The 25,760-nt window shown below is 35.5% G+C and overlaps 1 protein-coding gene across 6 annotated transcripts in view; it reads left to right on the forward strand.

The window, feature by feature from the left end:
• SOX6 (SRY-box transcription factor 6) overlaps nt 1-25,760 on the forward strand; it is a 322,923-nt gene that overhangs the window by 103,022 nt on the left and 194,141 nt on the right. For all 6 annotated transcript variants that reach the window (XM_065682941.1, XM_065682940.1, XM_065682945.1 and 3 more), the window contains exon 3: nt 880-1,090. In XM_065682941.1, coding sequence (XP_065539013.1) covers nt 880-1,090 — 211 coding nt within the window. The remainder of the gene's footprint in view (nt 1-879; nt 1,091-25,760) is intronic.

Consider the following 25,760-nt stretch of genomic DNA (forward strand, 5'->3'; position numbering starts at 1 on the left):
GATGGAGCAAAGGTTGCATCTATGGTTGGGAGAATGAGGAGTCTGAGCCAGAGAAGTTCACAAAGGGCTTGACTGTTGGATGATATAACAAAACTGAGGAGAACTGACATTACTCACTACTTTTTGATGCCTTTTTCTTTTTTTGAGCTTATTGCTCCAATACTGTATGTTATTTATTGACAAGAGAGATGAACCCTTTTACTTCTTTCTATGTTTTTGGCTGTATAACACAGTTTTTATATTTTGCCATAAATTCATTTCCTTGCTTATTCTTGTCTATATTAGCCTGGAAAGTAACATCTCCTTTTGTATATTAAAATCATTATAGCCTTCATTCTTTAAGAAAAGGGTTTAATTTAAAGGACAGTGAATGAGCATGGGTAGTCACATACCATAAGCTTTGTTTAACTGTGAAGCAGGTTCCTTGCTCCTCAGTCATTGGCCTCATTTTTCTGGTTTTAAAGTTGTGTTGTTTTCCATCAGCTGAGGATCTATCCAGGAATAATTTGTCTCTGTATTTTTTCTTAGTGCTACATGTATTGCCCTTAGTTAAGAAACTAAATAAAACTGTAAGAGCTTAACAAGTTCATTGAAAAAAGTGTTGAAGGGGCTTGTTTCTGACAAGGAAAATCCTTGATCAGGAGTAGCTTAGATATGAAGTATGATTGTTAGAAACATGGAGAAGACTGGCCTTAAGGAAAAAGGCCCCTGCCAAGTGCTAAATCTCAGGAAGTTCAAATCATAATATTAATTTTAGAAATTGGAGGATACATGTAGGCTCATTAGTATTACAAACTAATAAATAATGCTCTTACCTGTTTTATATCCTTCTGGCATAAGAGATAGCCTGTGTTTTCATATTGTATTGTTTCTTTGCAGGAATCAGAGAGTAATAAGTTATGTTCCCTATATTCCTTCCGAAATACCTCTACCTCACCAAACAAGCCCGATGACGGAGGTCGTGACCGCAGTGAGCTAATGACCAGTGTTAATTTTGGAACGCCAGAACGCCGCAAAGGAAGCCTTGCAGATGTGGTGGACACACTGAAGCAGAAGAAACTAGAAGAAATGACCAGGACTGAGCAAGAAGGTATGTGTTGGATAAGGCCAATACAGTTTGCCCACCCCCAAACCCTACAATTTTTATGGCATAAAGAATGTGTTTGGTATCAAGAGCCAGAAAATTTCATAATTGGCAAAGGCTAGGATAAAGTTATTCACAGGTTACCATAGCAATGGTAGTTGGAGGTCCATTAGGGATTTTAGACAAACATGCTAGTTTTTTTAAACTTTCTAAATTGTGTTGGTTTTGTGTGAGTCAAAGCAATAATGTTGGTTTAGGTGAAAACTAAACTCTTGGAAGGTTATGATGAACTCTTAAGTGGTTGTGAAGTTGTGAGAGATATTCTTTAGTGCTATTTGTTCTTTTTCTTTTAAAAGATAAATGCTTATTTTAAACAATAGGAATGAATATAACATGAGCTGGTTAGTTTTGCCTTAGAAATTCTCATCTTTCATCACCTTAATGACCCAGCATCTGTGGCTAGGACAATGGGAAATACTTTCATTGTAAAGAATACCTAGTTCTGACCAGCATATGTTAAAAGAGATAAAAATGAGGACAAATCTTTGAGCTCTAAGGCAGTTTATGTATTCAGTCCTTATTCAGATCTTTTCATCAACTTTGTTATGATTTTAGTCTTCATAGGAGCTAAACAGATTTGCAGAACGAGTTTATCAGTATATATGTGCACAGGGTTAAGGTCCACTATAAAAATCTCTCCCCATGTCAAGTAGAATGAAGTCTTGGTTGCTTCTGAAACAACACCTTCTAGTCTGTGAGCTCATACATGAGTTTGTACCAGGGAAGATGTGAGAGCAGGAGGCTCTGAAATATATAAACAGGTGTGGAGGCATCTATGTGGATTCTGTTAGTTATTTTACCAGTGTTATTTTGTGGCATTAAAAATAACCCAGGAAGTATATTTGTAACATAGTAGAACCATAACACAGTAGAACTTCGTGATTACTTCTTTCTTTGAAATATGAATGAGTGCAGAATGATTTTACCTCCTCAATTTCATGGTATGGTAACAGTCCACTTTAAGCAGTGCACTTTAGGATCTCTTGGCTCCATGTAGCAATGTAGCCAAGGGATGCATTTCAACTAAAATTGGTGCTGATACAATAATATGCTTAAATACGTGATAAAATCATGTAGGGATGGAAGCAGGCTTTCAAATTCTTGGCATAATTGTTAAATGCCAGCACATAGATAAATGTGTTCTATAGGTGTCCTTTCTGAAGCTGGTGAAACATCTCTAAAGAGAAAATGTCCCAGATTCTCTACTACCATCTGTCTGTTTTCAGCTGTAAAGATCACTCTTTTAAAAATTGCTTTCTTAGATTTGGTGGTTAGACTAGGAAAACTATTTTAAATGTTACTTTGGCAAAGTTGATTTTTACAGTCAGTAACAGTCGTTCGACACTCCATGCTAATCAAAGGTCTTGGCTCATGCTTTGCTGCGGGTGTATACAAGTTGCTGTTGATTATAGTGACACCACAGCTAAGACTTTTCCAGGAGTATACTGAATGTTGTGCTAATAGGAATGTGAATGAGAAAGCTTAAACATTGTATCTTACTGTAAGCATTCAGGTGTTTCATAGATTATTTTTGTATGAATTCTCAATATTTTCTGTACTTCCTCTGTATTAGTATATACACTGTTGGATTTAAGAGAGGTATGTGCCCAGCAGAGAGATCCCTCTCACTGCATCCGAGCCTTCCATGCTATGTGTTCTCACCAGGTGTGTAATAGAGGTAGTTTCTGATCTATAGAATAATCTTGCCTTTTATGGGCTGTATTATAGTGGAAAACTATTCTAAAGTCTACCTGTAAGTTCAAAGGTAATCAACTGTAGCTTCATGTGAAGTTCTTTTCAATTCATCCAGTATTTTCTGTGGGAAGAAAGGTCACTTCCATTTACAGAATCTAATTAGTGAACATCTGACTGGTATCATATAAACCAGCACAGAAAAATCATTAATAGAAAGACTGCAAATTCTTAAAGATGTTGCACTTAAGAACTTCAATGGTTTTAAACTTCTGTGTAGACTAGGAATACCAAAAATCTCATGACAGATTTGAACACCTATATCAGTATTCAGAAGTTTCTCTAAATTAAAAAGAAGTGAACTCTCCAGACTGGTTTGAGTGGGTTAAAATAGCATTTTTAAAATAATCATTTTTTTAAGACTTTGATTTTTGTTGTGACTGTGGGTACTGCAACTGCAACAGTGCAGAGTCAGTTGGAGAAATGAGGTCTGAGATTATGCAAATATTTTGCCATTTTATAGTCTCTTTTAAACAACCTACTACAGTTTTTTTTTTATACAAAGAAGCTCCATGACCATCAACATAGCTGTGGGGACTGAGCTAACATACAGTCATATGTCAAGTTAAGTGCAGAGTTAGAAGTGGAATAAAGAACCCAAGAATTCCAGTTATCTGCTCTAATACCCATGCAAGTAGAGCAAGACTTTTTCAATGTTATTATATAGTAAATTTCTAGTCCATCTATAGAATCTGAATTTGAGTAATACAAGTTGCTGGTGTGAAATACTTAAATATTTTGGGTATACCTTCACATATTAAGTGTTATGCTTCTGTATAGTACTTGTGGTCTCTATTATACCTCATAACATCGGAAATGAAATATATACTGAAAAGACTTTATCATGTCTAAATAGATGTATTTAATCATAGTCCTTTGGCTTCTGAAAATAAGTTCTCTAATGAGAATTTCAACTCAGCAGCTGTGACTGAGGAGGTCAACAGGCATTGCCTAAGAGAATATGGCCCAGCTGGTTAAATCTGGTTGTTGTAGTGATTTAAGTGGTCAAGTGCTGCTTGTAATCCAGGACCGTCTGTTTGTAAAGGAAAGAGTGAGTGTTTCAGCATAATGTACAGCTGTTTTAATCTCTCTTTAATAATAGTGCTTCAGCCAGTGTCATGTCTTGTGTATAATACTGGGAACATGAGCACCTCACACAGGACTGAATATACCTTAGGTATGTTTTTATCGTTGTTTGTACTTTGAACAAAGATTACAACATCACAGAATAAACAACATTATTTTACTTCATAGTCCAGTATTTGCATACTTCGTACAATAAGGCATTCCTGTGTCTTACTTTGTAGTGATTTGGAAATGAGAAATTTGATGAGAAAAATTGTTACTTGGAGGAAAAAAAAAAAGAAAGAAAGAAAAAAGAATGCTACAAATATTTAGAGTTAATTTGAGTATGTAAAGACTTTGCTGACATGTGTTCTCGCAAGACCGAAGAGGTCAGAAATGAACAGGTGTCTAATTTAATCAATGCTAGACTCTAGGGCAACTTGGATAACTTCAGTATATTCATCTTAGTTTTTTATGAGCATGATTGTTTTCGGGTTTTTTTTTTTTTTTTTTTTTTTTTTTTTTTCCTTTGGAAGTATCTTTCTGTCCAATCAACTATTAAATCTCTTTATAGCTCAAATGAAGAGTATATGTGAGATAAAATGGTCAGACTGATTCTTTCCGCTTCTATCCCCCTTCAATAAAATACCCTTCTTTCCGAATATTGCTTATATTACTTTTTTGAGACAGATTTACATGGCCTGGGCTGACTGAATTCTAGGCTGAGAATTGGCTTCCAGACAAATATCCTACTGTACTTCATCATAAGCCTCTACAAGCAATAATTAGTAGCACACATCTTGTCTGTAGCTGGGAGAGCAGATTTCCCTCTTTCAGATCTGGAATGCTGGGTTGGCAGGTCAGCTGGCACTTCTGAGCTGGAAACTGGGCATGTCATTTCTGCTGAGTGCTAAGCCCTCATTACTCGGGGCCTGGATTCCTAATTCACTTTTGACCTTGATTCTGAGCAACGTATACAGTATCATTTTTCAGCCAAGCTCAGTTCACAATTCTAGCACAAGCTTTTTATAAACTGCTTCCCATTCTTGTTTCCTCCTTGAAGACCATAGTTGAACATTGAGAGATCAAAGATTTTTACGCATGCATTTTGAAATAATGAACATCTACATAAAAAGTAGTATGTTCAGAAATTTCCACCTATTCTCTGTCATGTGCACCTGTTAGTACTTTCTCTCTACGGGTGGATATATGTAACTCATAGGGATACATAATACGTCTGAAGATATCTAAATCAAAAATTAAGGATTCACATGTATTATTCATTTGATATGCAGTAGAAAAATCTTGCTACAGTAGTCAGTAGTGGTGGGTTTTCTGATTTTGAGTTTTGTTATTTTTTCGTCCAGCTTCATTAGTTAATAACAATTGAAGGCTTTCTTTTATATTGACTTAAAATAGATTAACACTTCCCTTATAACATATTCTATCATGCCAGTAAAAAGCCAGGACAACAACCTTTGAGGTCAATACATTTCAGAAGTCCTCTTTTTTGGATCAGGTCTAGAATTGAACTACTGAACACCTCTATGACTATTTTTGAATATTTTTCAAAGGTTTTACCTAGATTAATTCAAGTTACCTATCTTGTGGCTCTATACCCACAATTTCCACTGATGAAAGTAATCCCTGGTTGTCCTAATACACCTTGCATTTATAGACCCCTGTTCTTTATTCTACAGTTTTCTTAATGGCTACAGCTATTTTGTTCTGTTTCAAGGCTTTAAAAATGTTACTGGAATTTGCTTTTAGGATTATCCCAACTAATTGTTAAAAATTAATTAACAACACTGTTTTATTTTTTCTGACACTTATGGAATTCATAAAAGGTAACTGGTTCATCTCAGCTAGAAACAAGCCCTTTGAATGTGAAAAAACCCACCTTCTTCAAAATCTGTTCAACGTCTTTGAAAAACCTTGCTGCATCTGCTAGGTGCTATCCTCATCATGCTTCCTTTTTCTTCTTCTTAAAAATCATTTCTGGTAGGCAAATTCAAAATCCACTATGTATATAGCTAATATAATACAAATCTTTTACTTGCTTTTAGTTAGAAGCAAGAAATTCTTCTGCTAATCTCCAGATACACTTAGAAAATAAAACCACAAATGCCCAAAAGTCCACACAATAAATAGATGACTCAGATCAAGTTAGAGGAGATATATGAGGCATATTTTCCTGAACCACTGTTTTGTTGAATGCGTTACCTTTTCACTACATAATTAGATGCAACTCTCTCCCTCTTTTTTTCTTTCATCCAACGATCTTGATAAATCACATTGGCCACTCCTTTTTCTTGCAATTCATGTTGCTGGTTTAAAAAAATATATTCTTCTATTTAGAGAAATTTTATGTGTCACAGCATTTCGAAGAATTCATTTGTTGTAGTGTATTGTGCATTCCTATGTCTCAATGTGTTAATGTAGGAATTTTTAGGAATATTAGCACAAAGAGACTGGTTTCTAGGGTTATTTTCCCGGTAACTCAAAGAAGGTACAGCCTAGTTTCTTTCTATCTGAAGTATTTGATTTTTCTTTCAAAAATTAATTCTTGTTTGAAGCAGAAATAACTTTAATGAACTTATTTTAATGATATTTAGAATGCAACATATGTTCAGGTAATTTTTTTTTCTATAAAGGCAAGCCCAGCCTGTGTTACCATACTCTGTCTGGTCATTAATGTTTTGTCTCATATTTTTACTTATCCTTCTAGGTATATGAGAATTTATGAATTTTTTACTATTTCCTGCCTTTATTTTTAAGTCTTTTGAAGTACTGTTTTGTGAATAAATGCTCTCTCACAGTTTTTATTTAAGAAACTGTCACATGTTGTCATCTTTCCACCTTATCTTTGCATTTATTATCTGGCTGTCTACACTACAGTCTTGCCCAGCGTTGTAGCATTTGAGCATCTAGTCATTACTGACAGGTTCTGTTTGGATTACAGGATAGTAATTCTTCAGCATTTTTTCATTATGCTTCATGTTACATTTGAAAATTTTTCCTTTTGTTTTCTTTGTTCTGAGATATGTTCATGGCACAGAACTGGGGAACACTACAGTCTTTTTACATAGGTATCATGAAGAATGAGATTTATATGACTAAGTCAATAGATTATGGAGACTATCTTTTTTGCTAAAAGGTTTTAATGTGCCTCCAGTTCTTAGCTTTAATTCAGGATTATCAACAAGACTGTGGCGAGTGTGATGGTTGCATTTTTCATAATAGGATCTGCTGGAACTTGAACAGAAAAAGCCACATGAGGACTTGTTAGGGGAAAATACACCTTCATTACTCTTGGGCAGTTACCTAGATATAGGATAAGTGACATGTTATGGAGCTTGTGCTCTTCTGGAGGTTCAGTTTCCCAATGCAGTTTTTTTTTTTGTGTTGAAGCTTTGTACCTCTGTACATCTACAGAACTGTTGATTTTGCTAATAGGCAGAGTTGATCATAGCTCAGATCTAGGTGCTCAGAGAGTATGAAATTCAGGTCTCAATTCTGAAGACTGGGACATCCCTTCTAGCTGTGATAACTCTTCAAGGTATTTTTTGGTAGAGGTTTGCTTTCACCATTTTGAGATGCTCACACTACATTGAGGACATGTCTTTATTCAGCCCTGAATATTTGAGATGAGTGAAATCTTTTTTATTAAAACAAATGGGCTTTGAGCCTTTCTTCATTGTCTCTGAACTTGAGCTATAGGCAGGGACAGATTAAACAGAAACAAGCAGAAACCTTCACCAGATGAACATTCCAACCAGCTCCTCCTCAATAAGTGTATTTTCCAAATGCCTTACCATCGGGGGTCATCTCATCTTTTTTTTAATCACAGTGTATCTCTGTTTTGACATTGTCTATTGCTGGGTACAATTTAATTTCATTTTGATTGTGTGATAAGTTGTCTCCATGCTTCCATTGTATATAATTTTTTGCACTATGCTCCTTTACATTTTTGTCTCCTTTTTTAGAAAGTCTAATGTATACAGATTTATATATATATAAAGATTTTTAGAGGTATAGGATCTGCTATCTTTACACTATTTGTGTTATTAGTATTATGAAAGCATTATTTGAAACTCACAGCTACAAAGCCAGCTTTTTCTTTAGGTTAGTAAGAAAGGCAAGTTCAGTACGAATGGGTACAACTGACATTAGTCTCTGTGGTGAAGAATTTAAGTGAGTAAATAGCTGTAAAAATATGGAGAGTTGCTTCGGTTGCGTGATCTTGGCAGCAGTAAAATAAATTTAAACTTCATTGCTTTCTGATGTACTGTGACACAAGCAACGTTATGATTGGATCATGCTTTAAAATGGGAATCGAAATACATTTTGTAGTCATCAGTTTTATAGTAGGGACTAAACTTCATTACTTCCCCTCCTAAAATTGCTAATGTAAATGCAAAGATAGGAGGGAAAGACAGGGCTTGAATGCGGTCGACCTTGTATGCTGTTGTATTTTCCAAGTCCTGTAGGGTCTTGGAAATGACCTCAGATTTCTTTGATGATGAACTTCAGTTTTAGTTGGTCTTATTTGCTTTGCCGTTCCTGCTGTTTTGCTATAGGGCCTAAAAGTGCTTTAAGTGCTCGTGACTGTGGTAATGAATGAAAATATCTTTCCAGCACTGAGAGTATTGCATTAGACTGAATAGTCACCTTACCTGTAAAAGCACTATTAGAGAGGGGCAGCTGTAAGTAAGGATAACGATTTGTGTCCAGTGCTTATTTACTGAAAATTGTAAATGTATTATTTATTGAGAGCTCTCCAGACAGTGCTTGTCAGAATAAAAATGTCAACTCTAAGCAAAATGTTATAATACATAATAAAAATGCTAGGTGCGCACTTTAGAGATACAGCTAATTAGATCTGCTTTTCTTAAAGAAATGACAGTAAAAATGTTCAGCAGCATGTACATTTTAAATGCTGATATATTCCTTATTTTCCTATACAGTATTTGGTTTAGGTACCTTATCATTACTTAAAAATATTTTTGACAACTTTATTTGGTTGCCACAAGAGAGACAGAGGCATTCACTATCTGGCTGCATGAGGCAGCCACATGCTTAGGCTGCCTAGTTCATCTAGCGGATAGAGCAGATATTCTCACCTCTGTGCTTCAGTCTGAAACTAAGATGCCACTTCTTTCATAAGGGAAACCTGCCTCCAGTGGAAACAACAAACAATTAAGATTAGTTTTCAGCCATGCTAATTAACCCCAAACAAGTATTATGTTAAGGAGACTAAACCTACTCAATGTCAGTGTTACTATTTTTGTGTATTCTTAAGAATTTTGTGAATTAGTAACAGTTGGAGAAAAAAGGAGTTCATTTTTTCCATTTAAAATGCTATTTATTTAGGTATTTTTTAGGCATTATTTTCTTCCCTGAAATCTGTAAGGGGAAGAATTTGAGCTTAAAAGATTTGGCAATCTTCTACAGTGTTTTATGAGGAGGGAAATTGGATTTTGAATTTACCCTTTTTACAAAGAATTGCTCAGTTCACAGCATCATAAAATTTAGGGTGTTATCATTAAAATCAGCTTTCTTCTTTCAAGTATATCAGCCAATATGTGACAGAGTCTTAATGTGTTTATTTCAGTGGCAATCTACCTGTGTTCTCCTGCACTCAGTTTGCTGGTGGTGTCATAGGGACAGAGAATCAGAGAGTGGCTTACGTGGGAAAGCACCACTTGAGATAGCCTGGCCCAGAGCAGCATTGCCTAGAACAGATTGTTCAGGGCTCTGTCCTGTCAGTTTTTTAGCATCTCCAAGGATGGAAGTTCTACAACCTCTTCGGTGTTTGGTCATCCTTACAATAAGAAAGGTTTGTCTTCTGTTTCAAGGGAATTTTCTGTATTTCCATTTGTGCACTTTGCCTCTAAGCCTCTCGCTGGGGCCACTGAGAAGAGTGTGGGTCTGCCTTCTTTCCTCCTGCCATCAGATATAAGAACCTGTCTTTTCGAGACTAGATGCTCAAGGCTTTCTCAGCCCCTCTTCATATGAGAGGTGTTCCGATCATTTGTTTTTCTTGTGGCCCATTGCTGGACTCTCTGTGTGTGCCCATGTATTTTTTGTACTGGGGAGTCTAGAACTGGACACAACATCCTGGCTGTGGTCTCAAATATGGTTCATTTTAAGGCCCCTAGTTCTGCACTTTAGGACTTATCTGGTACCTTTAAAGCAAGAGGGGCTTTATCATGAACATCAATGGCAGTATGCTCAAGCCCTGTCTGAGTCCTGTTCATCTGTATAATTTGAATTTTACCCCCGAGTGTGTGCTCTCACTTCCCAGTACATAGTTGATGAGCACAAAGGGAAAACCAGGAACAAAACTCAATTCGGTGTTCTAAACTACATTTTTCTGTTCTTCGTAAGTGTATTTTGGATTGTGACGAGCCCTTCTAATTCCCATTTGGTAGCCAGGCTTTTTCCTTATTCACTCATTGGCACATTGATCTCCAGAATGAAGCATGAGTTAGTAGCTGGTTATGTATCAAAATCCTCCATCTTCTATATTACTGTAATAGTATAAAAAAGTGGTGGAGTTTCTGTAGAGTTCAGATTGTGATATTAATGAAAAAAGAGTTCAATAGCCCTTGTTATATGTAGTCGTGAGGGCAAGTACTGTTTAAACATCTGCATAGCTCCTGTTAGCATTGCTTCATCCTGACTAGCAGCACCCATTCTGTTGCAGTCTTGGATTGGTTTTTAACATGGGCTGACAATCAGCAAAGCTGTGCCAGAATGTCTTGCTCTACAGCCTAGAATTTTGGAATGTATCTAATAGCTGTTTTCTTATATTAATCATAATATATTTTTAGTTTTACTTACATAGGTGCCCAGAGTTCCCGGGCGCAGTGCCCTATGCATGAATGCCTGTTTATTTTCATCTTCCTTTTTGTTAACTGTTTTACTTAATGCTTTACATAATCATTTGCCATATTTTGACATGAAGCTGTTATGCACTGCTGCCTGCTCACATTGCTTGGAGAACTTGATGTGACATCACCTTCTACAGTGAATCATGATCTTCACCGAACCTAAAAAAACCCATCTTGAATACTCTTCTGTCTTTTATTTGTTTGAAAATGTTGAAGCAAGCAGGCTCTTTCACCCATCTGGAGGAACTCTGAACACTCCAGTTTGGAGAGCCTGCAGTGGCACCAGAAACATTGAGAGCTCTGTACTAAATTTCTTGTTAGTCTAACTGCCTTAAGACTGAATTCTGTCTGCATTTATAGCTGTGCTACATGTGTTAAGGCATATGCATGAGGACAGGGTTTGGTTCTTTCTCTTCACATTTACCTGCATTTTCAATATTTAAAACATTTATAAAGCTTTGGTTCTCAGTGTAGGTCTTAACAGTTCTTATCATATCTTAAATATGTAGCAAGCAGATTACTTTTAAATATTTACAGTGAAACAAAAACTAACACATCAGGCAGAGGTTTGTTAAAATGTCAGAAGAACTTGCTGTAGTGAAAACTAAATATTGAACCAAATTTATTCCTGAGGTGCCTCTGAAAACTTCAGTGGAATTACTGAAGGAGTAGTTCTGGAAAAATATCTGTCTAGATATTGTGTCATAGTTTAAACACTCTTTTACAGAACTTTAAATAGCCCAAAAGTAATTTAATGGACCTGGCATGAACATGCATCACAAAGTAAAATCAGCTTCCTTCAGTTTTGTTTCCTCTGTGGAGTGTTTGTGTTTTTAGCTGTTTAAATGCAGTGTGACAGCATTATTAATAGGTTTTGTTATATCTGCAGTTATACTTGGTAATTAAAAATGTAGTTGGAGCATTGGCTCCTCCAAGTTCCAGCGTGTCTCTTGTTTCTGTGATATAATGACTAAACAATGTATCATATCTGTTGCCTTTCTGTGTCTGCATATCAGATAACACAACAGACAGTGGCCAGACATATAACCTCAAAAATCAAACCAATTTGTTAATGAATTAACAAGGCAACATAATAAGCAGCTCTATTCAGTCATTTTCTTCAGCTTTCAGTTGCTCCTCAGAGCAAGAGTTGCTAGTGCTGTATCAACAAATTATTTGATGACAATCAAATTGGCTGATGAGAATACAAGCAGAAAGCCCCGACTTAATTAGGAAACACTGTATATTAGGTGGCAAAATGTGAGTAATACTTTATCTTTTATTATAAAATTTCAATTTGCAACTTTTGGTGGTAGTTAATGAATTTTATGTTCCACCTCCCCCTCTCCTCACGCAAAATCATTAAAAAAAAAAAAAAAAGGCCAAAAAGAGACTACAGGATTTGAAACACAGTGGCCCTGAAGTGATGGGAAAATGGCCAAGGTGTCACAGCTAATTTCTGACCCTGCTTTATGAGTTCTGCTGTTCCTTATTCCCCTTGTCAGTCTGTGAATCCCTGAGGCTGTACAAACTGGCCTAACATCACTCAACTCCAGTTTTATATCCCCTTTTAATAATGTTGAGTCTATTCTGTCCAACTTTGATTCAGACAACCTGCTTGTCTCGAAAAAGTGATATATTTAATCAGTGGCTCTGTCTCCAGCATAGCTCCCACTGCGTGAGACTAGAGCCAAAGAGTAGTGCAGTGGCCTGTCACTTCTGTTTGAATAGGTAATGTGGAGCCGTTCAGCCGAAGAGACAGGAGCTGGAACTGCTTGTTAGGACACATGATCAAAAGCCACTCTCTGCTTTCTGCCAATCAAGCCTCATGTCGCCTTGTGGGGCAGACATTAAATAGATTTTTCTGCCGTACACTGTGGGCACTTTGCCAGTTTGACATGTGAACTGTTACAAAAGATACCAGAGTTTCCACTGCTTGCTGACTGCTTTTAAATATTACCAAGTCCTTGCTGTCCAAAGTAGAATATTTTAAATAATGGATTATGATAAATTTCCACTACTATTTGGCAGTCTCCTTCCTGCTCCCAACAGTTCAACACTATTTTGAAAAACAAAACTAAGCTGGTTTCAGAAAACAAGCAAGCAAATAAAAAACTGTTGAGCAACCTCGTTACACATAGATTTGAACATAATTTTTGTCTGAGAATTAAGGTGGGTTGTCACTTTCACTGGTGTGACTTTGAATATTGTTTCTATTTTTTTGTCTTTTTACATTATTTAATTAGATTTCCCTAGGTGAGATCATAGCACTGTTTTATTATTATGTTTATGTGGAGGGATATTAAAATTGGCTTGGTTTGTAAATTAGGTCAAATTTATTTTTTCTGTTTATTGGCTGCTGGTGCAGATAGAAATGTCTTAAAATGGCTCAGTAGTTGGGTTTAGCTATACTTTCTCTTGTTTTTAGTTCTTTGTCTATTACCCTTCATAACCACCTCAGCTCTTGTGCCCATGGCAACAACACTCAGTGGTGGAGGCTAACAAAGATGGCATTTAAGCTTTGCCTAAGTAATGAATATTCTTTTGTAACTTCCAGGGCCACTGAATTTATATAATTTTTCAGATGTCCTCAATACTTACATAACTGCTTCTATTAATGTACTTGTGGTCATGATGATACCCAGATATTTGCTCCCTTGGGCTTGCTTTTCCTGATATAATTTCTTTTCTTTTTTTTAGAATTTCTTTTCTTTTTTTGAGTAAAACTTTTTTACCAAAAACATACCATGGCAATCCAGTGGAACTCATTTAAACAGTGAGCTACACATAAACAGCTGCTCCTTCAATAAGCCATTCTTTATAATACCCTTATTACCTTCTAGTGTCTCAAATTCTGATTAGTCAACAGTGATGATTACTGTATGGCATTCCACTGCCCATCTTCCTTCTGCTCAGCTGCTCATGTCTTAGCTGTTATATGATTACAACACAACTTGTGCATTGTTTCTCCAAGTTGTTCTTCATATTGTATATCTTAAAAAAACAACTAAACCCTCTTAGGAGATGGAAAAATTTATTTTGAGTCACTATGAATTCCCTGAAACTCTGTGAATTGTTTTTGTACAACTGTGACCTTCACAGTCTGTGTGCTCTGTAACTTGCTGGTAGGATGAGTTAAGTTCTTTACATTTACAAGGGTAATCTATAAATAAATTCCAGTTAAAAGAACTTTAGAAAAATGATGGTTAGGTATTGTGAAATTTGTGATACGACAGAGTAGGAGAGAACAAAGACTGTGTTTTAAACAAAAACAAAAGCCAAAACCCACACAGAGTTTTGGCCTAGCTTTGCTTTCACAAAAATCAGTAGGTTCAAAAGTCAGTAAGAACAGAGCTATGTCATAAGAAAGCAGTTTGGAGAGTGTACCCCAGTAATACATGCTGAGTTTCAGAAAGGTGTGTGGCAGTAGGGGGAATGTGCAGAATGAAAACGGGAAGAGGAGGAATTGTGTCACCAGTGCTCTGGATCTCTGATTTCTGGTCAAAGCAGCAAAGGGAGATTTGTTAAGGACGTAACAAGTTTGTCAGCCGGTTTATAAGGTGAGGAGAATACCCTTGCTGTGGCTCCCTAATCCCCCGCAGCTTCTTTTGGTGCAACCCCTTAGAGTCAAGTCCTGGTGAGTATGAAATGCTGACACACTCAAAACACAACCCCATTAAAGGCCTTAAATCTGTCATTGTGCTCTGGAGCCTGTTCTGAAAATAGCAAAGCTCTTTTTGTAAATTAAAATCGGTGTAAATGGGAACAGATGTTGACATGCTTTACTTTATCTGCAGGGATCCCTGTTAGTGGGGAGCGGATCAGTGAGGTTAGATGGTAGGAATTACTGCAAAAGTGCAAAGGAGAGGATAGTCGAATGTAGACATTGTCTTTGGTTTTATATGGAGCTGTAATAATATCCAGTGGTTACTTGTAGTTGCTGATAAGTCTCTATATAAAGAAAGATGACTGTGTAATACCTTTAATTCCCTGGAGAATGCTGTCCCTTTTTATATCTGTTTACACAGATAAAGGAGAGGGATGCTCGCCCTGTTTCTCAGAGTGCCATACTCAGCCAGATCTTGATTCTAATTGGTTCTGAGTGACCTCAATTCCCATTTACTTCTGTGTTACCTGAGCTCACTCAGAACCTCATGGAAGGTGCTTAGCATATCCTGGGCTCAATCTACAAAAAATCTGTATTGAGGCTGGCCCTGGGTAGCATTTTTGGTATTTCAGCATTATGTCTTAAGATTCTGAGTGAACTCTCACGTTGCATCAGAGTTGTCATCAACTTTTAATAGTTTTTGAAATAAAAAGTAGTTCTATTCTGAAATGTGCAATTTATTAAATAGCTTTATTAGTCAATCTAAATAAATTCTTGGTGGAGATTTTTCCTGATTAAAGAAAAATATAGCAAAGGATGAATTTATTTATAAGAACTGTAATAGTTTCCCTCAGTTCCTTTTATATTTTAGATTACCTTATAATTTTCTAAATCTACATGAACAATAATGATCAATTTTGCCAGTATTATTCACACCTTTTATTAATTTAGCATAGATGAATAAATGTGAATGTTGTGAAGAGTTGATTTGGAATAGATTTTAAATCTGACAGTTAGATTACAGGGTACCTAAGAAAAAATGGCTCTTTCACTAGGTACCTAGTAATTTAATTCTTGTTTGAAATTATTATAATTTATTACAGTGTGTGGGTCCTAATGAATGTCTACTATTAAATGAAAAGGAGAAATTGAAAATATGAAATTCTTTTAACTTGTATCTTAAAAATCCTCTTAAACAATCCAGTAGATATTAATAAGCAATGCACTTTTCTTTCCCTTTTATGTGAGTGCAAACAAAAACATTTTTCCCAGTACATAATGATATTAGATGAGTGCTGCTGGAAATTTTTACTTAGAATCAAGACTATCTTAAAATAGAATGGAATAATTTTATGTGATGAAAAATATCTAAAAATTGCTATCTTGATTAGACATTTAGACCTTAATATACAAGTCTTTCTTCAAGGAAAGCTCAAAATTATTCTCTAGAAGTTTTACTGTTGTTAGAAATGCAGATATGTGTGGGCTGAGAAATTAAAAGTTCTCAGCACTTTTGCGGCTCAGGGAGTCAGTCACCGGGGCATGAGAATTTAATAGGCATTATACTTTTACTATAATTATATAAATTTTTTTTCCATTTTCTTCACTGACTTTGTTTTGAAAAATGGGTAGGAGAACTTGGTGAAAATAGGCAGGTATTTCCTAATAAATGGAAAATGCGTATTTCCACATATATGTGAACGATACGCTATAGTGACATTTTCAGTAAATGCTGGAACACAAATTGTGGAATACCTTTGTGAAGTGGATGAGCACACATTAGGATATTCTTAGATACAAACTGTGTCAGTTCATACTACTGTGCCTCACATAAAATTTGGCCATAAATGGGGCTATACTAGGATAAAATCTGTTTAGAAGGCCTCTAGTTTTGTCTGTAATATACCATGGTATCTAAAATTATGAGAACATTATAGAAGCATCTACTAAATAAAAAAAACTTAAAGGTTTTGTTTATAATTACACTGTTTACAAGTCAGTAACAACTGTGGCCATTGGCATTCAGTGGTTTTAAACTGGCACAAGTTTCTCATTAGCACTGTTGGGGGTTTTATTTATTTATTTATTTAGCTCTTCTACATCTCTTACTGTAGAGGATTCCCATTATTAAAATATGAACCACGATCTTTCTACAAGTCAGAAAAATGTATTTCTAAGCTGAACAAGTCACTAGGTTTGGCTGCCATTTCTGGATTATCTTCTTTACTTGGAAAGCAGTACAATTACCCTCCTTGGTGAAGTCAACTTTGAGTAGAAAAACATTACCCCTGGTTACCTGTTACTGTCTTGCAGCTGACAGATGGAGCACCAATTGGATATTCCATTTTAAGGTACGAAGGTAGCATTGTGTGCTTGCACACTCTGAGGTGCGTGTGTCTTTTTCTTGGGTAAGAGTGTGGTCAAGATTATTCTACTGCATGTTTCCTGATGTGATGCCAAAAAGGAAAAGAAAAGAACAGAAAGAAAAGAAACAAGAAAGAAAAAACAAAAGGAGACAAGTCTGTTTTGGGGGGAGGGTGTGATTTGTCACTGCAATAATTTTTGCATTTTCATCAAATAGATGTGTCTAAGTTCAAGTCTACATAACTGAAGCCAGTATTTTAAAAAGTAACCCGAATCTGGGACTTTTTTTCATATATATTCCCTATCTAAAATAAAAGACACCCCAAATCACCATGCTTGAGAATGACATTATAAGCACAGAACAAAACTGGTTAAATTAACCCTTGTGGTCTTTCTCACTGCACACAACTGTGGAGTAGAATCTGATCATGTATGAACTCCGCTATCTATCTGATAGGATCTGTTTCAAGCTACTAGTAGGATAATGGAGACTGAAGAGAACTTGTTCTTTTCAAACTTCTAAAAATACTTGGGCCTTTCTCATGGCTTAGGAATTTTTATATGTTTACTGTTCTTCACTATAACCAATTCCAACAACTGCCCTGTTACAGTAAAAAAAAAGGAGCATGCTAAAACATGAACAGAAATATCCTTGAGACACAACATTTCAAAATATAAATATGAATTAATACTAGTGTCAATTTTTTTCCCTCTCCAACTTTCTTAGGCATATTCTAGCTATGCATGCTGCTTATTAAAATTTATTTCTAGTTATATATATAAGTACTATGCAATGAAATTGTTTATTTTTTTAAATGTGTTTATTTTATGTAATTTCATATTATTTAAACCTTGAACGTGGAAATCTGAATGAGATGAGATTAAAAGGTTTAAATAGCTTTAAAATTATATTTCCATTAGTGCAATCTGTCCTTTTTAATACTAATCTGCTTTTTTAGTTGAGATTCTGTTATAAAAAAACACTCAGAGTGGGTTAAAATAGTCCAAAATATTTACACTGTGAAGCTTGTTTGTTTGTTTCTTAATCAGTCAGAGTTCTTAAGGAAAAGTTCAGTTCAGATGTTAGCTATACTTCTTAGAAATGACCTTGTGGGGTAGAGAAGCATGGCACAGTGGCACTTTCCAGCTGTACACATGGTATCCGTCGGGGTACAATCATGCTCAGTCCCAGCACCGCAGGCTTGGACATATGTTGAGTTTTATTTCTTTCTTCTGACATTAATCCTATTCACCAGCTGTTCTGCCAGCTGCCATTCTTCAGCTTGGAGATTACATTTTGGGGGATACCAACAATCGCCTAGTTGACCAGTGTTCTCCCCACTTACTTTAAAATGATTGGAGTTCTGGGTTAGCATTACTCAGTCTTTTTTACTGCCTACGTCCTTAATTGTCTTTGAATTCTAGACTTGATTTATGATCACTTTGAATACACAGCAGAAAAACCCTCAAAAGAGCCCTGATTTCCACCATACTGGTAAATCCTTGCTCACAGAAAGGAAAAAAAAAAAAAAAAGGTTTGCAGTTAACATTCTGAAAGCTGTAATTAATGTTACATGCACTATTATGTAAACAGCATTAATTAGTGACAAATTCTTCTGATAAAAATCATATTTTAGTCAAAAGAATGTCTTAATTTTTCATTTTTGCATGTGTCTATTTTAAGAAGTTGCATTTTTGTAAGAAAGGTTTTCACTAATCTAGTTTGATCAGACTACTAAATCTCTGTTGCACTCTTAACATATACTAATAAGTAGTATAGATTTCTCAGTTCATATTCCAGATGATCTGTCCATAAGCAGGATGTTAAACATCTGTAGTTTAAGCCTCTGGGACTAACAAATGCATTAATGCTGGAAAGAAATGTGGCCTGAACAATAAGGTTACAGACCATGTGTTAAAGAAACAACCCTGATATCATCAACTCAGCACAAACGGTGTACTGTGCCTGAGTTATAATACAGCAATAAAAGAACAATGTGAGTCTTAAACTGTATCCAGTTATAGCATATATTTATCACATTCATATCAGTAAAGACAGCGAATCCCATATTCATCGTAATTATTTCATGTGGCAATTTAAAGATCTTTGTTGCACATCCTTCACAATTGAGCAAAATTGGCTATTAGCTAGATAAGGTTAAACTAAACTATAATGGTAAATATTTATTACAGGAATATTCAATTAATAGCACATATTCTGCATTTCTTTGCATAGACAGTGATTACATTCAGATCATGTAAAGCAGACTTTGGAACCATCCAACTCATCACACTTTCAGAAAACAGTGGCTACACTAATAAAACCCACACACCTTGATTCCTTTTCCCTGTTTGCAGACTTCACACGATGTTCATTTCATAGAGTTATAGAATTAAGGTATCAGTACTTAACACATAGAATATTTTTTAAGTTGGAGTTACTGTTGATGTCCATCACAGTCAAGAGTAGTTCTGGGGAGGTATAGGGAGGGGGGGCAGAATCCTGAAAAATATTCCCAATGAGATGATGTTCCAGACTCATCAGTAGTGAACTCCCTTTACTAAATATGGCCATTCTATTTATAGAAATATTCATATTTTCATTGGTGGCCAAAGCACTGCTTATAGGAAAACCTACAGGTGACTAATAGGAGTTGCTCACTAAGTGGAATAATGAATAGTATTAGGTGTCAATTAAATCAAGCTTCCCCGAGGTGCAGGTGCTCCACAATGTACTGACACATTTCAAGTAGCAGCGCCACTTCACCCATGCATATGAACAAGCACATTTGCATATTAAAAAGCTGAAAATTATTTAACTGAAGCAAAAGTCTTTTAGAGATGATGGAGGTTATTAAAACTGTTGACAAGAAAGAAGGTAATTGCCTGAAAATGAGAGATGACATTCTGCTATACACAGGGAACGTTGTTTTTGTTGTATTGTGCAGCAGTGCCTGGGTGTATAACCTATTACATTGAGATTGCTCCTATGCAATTAGACCCTTTTTGTCCTCACTTCAATAAGGCTATGATTATGAAGGATTGAAGAACACTTGGCATATTGAATGTCTGTTGTTTTTATAACTTCGTCAGAAATGACAAAACACGTTTTGTGTCCTGTTTTTTCTTTGTAGGCTTATTGATTCTGTGATTATAATATTCATAAAAGACAATGTGTTCATGGTTGAACACTGTCATTTATACAGGTTTTATTTTTTTTATTTTTGAGCATAGTACTTGTTTGAATGCCAAGGTGTTAGTCAGAAAGATGGGCATATAGAAAGTAAAAGATGAATAGGTGAGAAATATAGCACTCTAATAATGCCAAATATTTCTATTAAAAGTGAAATAAAAAACCCACATATTTCAGAAGTGTCTGTTCAGAAATACTCACCAACTTACAGTGAATTTACTTTTTATCTCTCAGTAGTGATTGTTTTCCTATGTGTTTTCTTTGTCCTGTCTTTCCTTGTGGTAGTCTAGGGAAACCGGTTGAATTGCACCTTGCAAGTGGCAGGGAAATTGCTTCTGTGTAAGCCATGAGTGAGAAACTTCATTTAGCTCACATACTATTCTACAAGGAAGAAAACAATGGAGCTTCATTTTATGTAGCTCTAAGATAAAGGTGTCTGGCAGGCAATACCATTTAATGCTTACCACCTAAATGGTCATTTGTGGTGGGATTTGCAAAACTGCCTAAGAGATTTGGATGCCCAGTTCCCATTAAAGTTAATGAGAACTGGCGGCATCCAAATTCCCTTTGCAGCTTTGAAAATGTCAACCAGCCTTTCAGTGTTTGTGATCATGCTGCATGTTAAGAGAATGTTTCCTACAAGCTCTGTTTTTGTTAGGTTTTCTATTATGTTCCAGAAGTTGGCTTAGAATCTGGAGAGCACAGTGATTGCAGTGACTTGTTTTGACTTTGGGCAAAGATGCTAACCTTTCAGCTTCAAATACCTTGTCTGTAAATAGGAGTCCCCAGCACTTACTCGATTTTGCACTATGCTTTGATATCTTTTAAATTACTTTGTATACATGAAAAAGTATTAATACTTATTAATAAGTAGGTTTTGTTTCACTCTTACTGTCCCGGTCTGTTGAGGTGGGTTAGACATGTAAAACCCTCATCTGTCTAAAACAGTTTTAGATGCATTAAGCCACAGAACATTGTAATGATATAAATTATTTATGATATAATTGATGTACTCAAATACATAATGAGTCATGAGGATAGATGATCCAAACTCGAGTAAAAGTATGTCATCTATTAGTATTAAGTATCTTTTCAAGAATGCATGATTTCTTTCAAGTTGTGGCTTTTTCATATGTGATTGCATCAATCTTTTGTCAGCCACTGCATGACAGTATATGCGTGCCATATACTTTCAGTTGACCCTTTCATGAAACCATTTATTTACTTTGATCTCTGGGATACTGAAATCACTTGGTTTCTTAAAATTACATTGGTTATATAAACAAAAAGAAAAAAAAAATTACAATTTATGGGACCAATCTTGCAGTTCTTGCTTAGATAATACATTGTTATACCCTCAATGTAATAAATTGTTACAGTAAAGATGCTAGTTGGACTTCTTGTCATTCTCAGATACCCCCACTGGAACAGATTTTCAAATGGTCCTAGTATTAAGCAGCTCTTATTTAGTCACATGAAAATGCTTCATTTATTAAAACAGTGCAGAGAATAGCGGGAACACTTCAGACAAATAGTTTATGTCTCCTGAGGGCTTGGAAGAGAGCTGAACTTTCTGGAAAACCTAACTACTTGATTCTTGGTGTAAATGCATAAGAAATATGGCAGCTCAGCAGCTGTCAGAGTTGTCTTTTAGTATCATGTTTGGTGTGATACATGGTATATGTATGTGCGTATTTCAGCAGTTATATATTGAATATTTATATTGATATTTATTAAATATTGATATTTATTAAATAAATATTGATATTTATTGCCTTAGCATCTAGTATTATTTTCAAACAAAGAAAATACAAAATCAAAGAAAACACTTACCTGTTTGTTCCAAGGCAGTGCGTCGCTTGTTACGTGTAGAGAACATCTACAGCTTGATAAAAGAAGCTGTAACTTCAAACACAGTAGCTCACATGTTGTACTATAATATACTGTGGGAAGCTTTCTTAGCCAGGAGACAGGATAGATGGCTCTTACGGGCCAAGAAATATCATTTGATAGGTCTTGTGCAGAAACCATTATGGAAGTCTTTATAAACGAAAAGTAATCTCATAGATTTTAGTAGAAAATAAATCAGTTTCCATGCTATTGAAAATTAATGTTTCTAAAATAAATCTTGATTTAACCAACAAACATTTGGCTTCAACTAAAAGACAATCAGAGAATGTTCTTTGTGCCATTAGTGAAGCAGAGCATATGTTTCTGCTTTATTGGTTGCTGACATTAAGCATACTGATTTACTGGTCTGAAACTGGTAGTTGGGCCACTAGGATTAATTGAATTTAATTTATATTTTCTGCTGTACTTTTAAATTTTAGAAACTTTTTTGTTTTTAATGTTACAGAGAGTAAGGAATGTTCTTAATACAGGGTTTTCTTTTACAAAGCCAGGCAATCTCTTGTGCTCTGTGGCATAGAAAGGATGAGGGTGGTAGCTGTCCCTCTGTGGGACTGTCAGTCGGTGGGCAAGTAGGGAAAGAAAAATGACATTAAACCCAAGCTTGCTGAATCCCTGCTCTTACAACAACTCTCAAATCAGAACCATGTTCATGCTGAAGTGAGTAGCTGCTTGGAGCTTGGTGAACTTTGCAGACTTTGCTTCTGATTGTTTTATGACTAACTGCATTTACCAAGGACAGGACTCATGAGAGAGAATGAAGAGAAATGATTCTTGTGTGACTGGGGTCCCTACTGTATGGGGTGGCTACTAACATTTCTGACAACTCCTTAGTAGTTTTAATTTTGTCCCAACTTCCAAGACAGGAGGTACAGCATAGACTTTGTGAACTGTGGTACAAGGACCTGTGAAATGGCTGTTTCAGGTATGATGAGAAAGGGTTAAAGTCCTCCAAAGAAGTAGCTGACTCCCGCCAAGGAGGCTCTGGATTCTGAAAACATATTCACAACTGGTGGCTCCTGTATCACTTTGTCTGAAAGGTATTATATAGCAGCCTTTTTTTCTGATGGAAGTGATATTCAGCCTGTAGTGTCTTGACTCTAGTTGTGTATACTGTGAACATACTTTCCAGTGACCCAAATGATCAGTTGTGGTTACCGTCTTTGGATGCCTAACTTGAAACATACTGGGGCTGATTTTTGAGATACGTTCAGCACTTATAACTTCCACTTCCAAATGTATGGGGCCCACCAGCTTTGAAAATGAGATGTAATTTGATTCAAGTGCTGTACCTAAAACTTCAGGCCATTTTTTGAAAACTGCAACTGTATACGTATCTGTATGGAGCTGTAAGCACACAGATGTAGAAATAAGTTTCATAAGCATTCAATGTACATAAAATACGTGGGGTCCTATGTATTATTCTAATTCATCTGGGCAGTAAACCCCAGCTGTCATTAAACAGCACTTTTCCTCTTTCAAATGACAGTTATGATATGGCAGACTAGTCATTCTTTCAAAGACCCAGACCTCAGTTATTGAGATGCTCAGAAGCATCTGTTGATTTTGCTGTGCCTCTATTATGCCAGGCTGAAGGTGCTGTTGATAAAGCCTTCTGAACAACCTTCCATTTAACAGGGATCAAATTCTCTTTATTAGCATGAAAAAAGAGAAATACTTCTCATTTGAACTGGATAAAAGCTTCCTCGATTCTTACTAAATGTTTCTGGAATCACAGCGGTCAATAAACCCTTTCTTTTCTGATATTTGGAGGTCCTATCTTGTCTGCTAACAGCAAATCTGATAAATAAGAATCTATATGTATTTAAGTAAAAATTACACTTTACACTTTCTGCCTATATTTATTCAGGCAGGATTTTTTCCCCCTTTTATTTTGTTTTGTGTTTAATCTAGCTTAAGAAGGGAATAGTTGAGAGCTCTTTTTCCATTTTTTTTAGGGATAATGCTTAGACTTTCATTAACAGAAAAGCTTGCATCTCAGTGGAATGCAGACACCCAAACTATTGTGTAGCTATCTAACTCCCACTTGCACAAATGGCAATTAAGAACTTAAATTGTATTTAGATATCTGAATAACTTCAGGGATTTGAGCTAATAGATCTTTATATCTGACAGATTTCTTATGTGGAAGGGAGAATTAGGGAGAGGAGTATGAAAGCAATGGTACAATATCTGATGAATTGATTCCCAGGTGATTTGTCTAACTGTACACAGCATTTGTAAGCATCTCAATGAAATGTTTAGGAAATTGGCCTCTGTCCTACTTATCAAGTTTCTAAATTCCAGAGATCCACCTGACACATCTGATTTTTCTAAAAGATAAGTTAAAAGGAGAACTAACTCTTTTGTGAAGCCCGGGTTCTCATTTGGTGTGATTCAGAAAAAACTTTTAAAATAGTTTTTTTTCGCACCTTATTTCACTGTATAGTTCAAAATAATATGATTTTTTCATGACAACTGTGGGTAAATCTGACTACTGCTGAATAAACCCCACTGAAATTTATCTGAATGACTGAAGAAACGACCAGGTCCAGATTCGTCTTCTTTTTTTTGTCTTTTTTTTTTGTCTTTTTTTTTTTTTTTGTAATCTGTAGATTACACCAAAGCTAAGAAAGAACTTGGTGAAAAAGATCTCTTGGCCACTTTTTGGAATGGTAATGACAACAACAAAATTCTGAGCCCTACTTGGAATAATTAATTATTACATTTTCCAGGGATAAGTATTTAGGACAGCTCTTTTCTGTCACATGTAATCATTTAATACTCATTATGAAATTATGGTCAGGATGAGCTTAATAACTTTGCATTGTTATGTTTTCAATTCAGTTATCTCTATTACATGATGTTATTTTTCAAGTCCATTTTTTAAAAATTGTGGTTTGCCAAATTTTCCTGTTTATGAACTATTCAGAGATAATTGAAATTGCCTGTTTCTCACATGTATCCTATTCATGCCATCTGCTACCTGAAATTTAGTTTGGATACTTGCCATGCAGTTGTAAACTGTTTTCAGTTTTATTTATTTCTTGTTGACCATATGTTATATTTGTGTGTATTTAGTATCTTATATATATATATATATAAAGCAAGCATTAATTTATCTTGATTTACCCGGTATACAGCAGATACTATTGCCTCATGTTGTCTCAAGCCCAAAATTAATTTCATTCAGATTTAGTGATTTTGGTCTTCACTCATGCCAGAAATTGAGCTACTAAATATGGCCTAGTTCTGTAAAAATTGACAACATCAAGTAAACTTTGAAAATATGTAAAAGTTAAGATAGTATAACTGAAAAAAAAGATAGTATTTTGCTTAAAGCTGTATGACCATTTTGCAAAAGAATGAAATTCTTCAGTAATTGTATGAGATAAAAACATCTTTCTTTTTGAGAAACTGAGTCATGAGAGGATTGAGAGGTAGTTTATTCCCCCACTGGTGTTTTGAAAAGCAGCATGTTTCGCAGGAGTGTGATGATAAACTGATATTTCTATATTCCAGCTTCATTCTAATGGGGTGGACCAGCTAGACTAGTCTGTGTGACCACCTGGAGTATGCAGAGCAGTTTATGCAGCTTCTTCATGCTTTCATAGTAGTTACAGTAACTTTTTCCTGAGTTAATCTGAGAATTGTTAGATTTTCCTTACAGCTAGTTTGAACACCACTGTGTGAATATAGGTGCGCAGCACAGTTGAAAGTTGATTTGTTATGATATTTATCTTCCTTTGTGCAGTGAGATGGTAATGCTTTCTCTATTTGCTCTTAGAAAATAAATTTTGTAGCAGGTCAGCCATCATGTATCTTTTGAAT

The sequence above is a fragment of the Lathamus discolor genome, chromosome 6 (assembly GCF_037157495.1).
Source record: "Lathamus discolor isolate bLatDis1 chromosome 6, bLatDis1.hap1, whole genome shotgun sequence".
Taxonomy (NCBI): domain Eukaryota; kingdom Metazoa; phylum Chordata; class Aves; order Psittaciformes; family Psittacidae; genus Lathamus; species Lathamus discolor.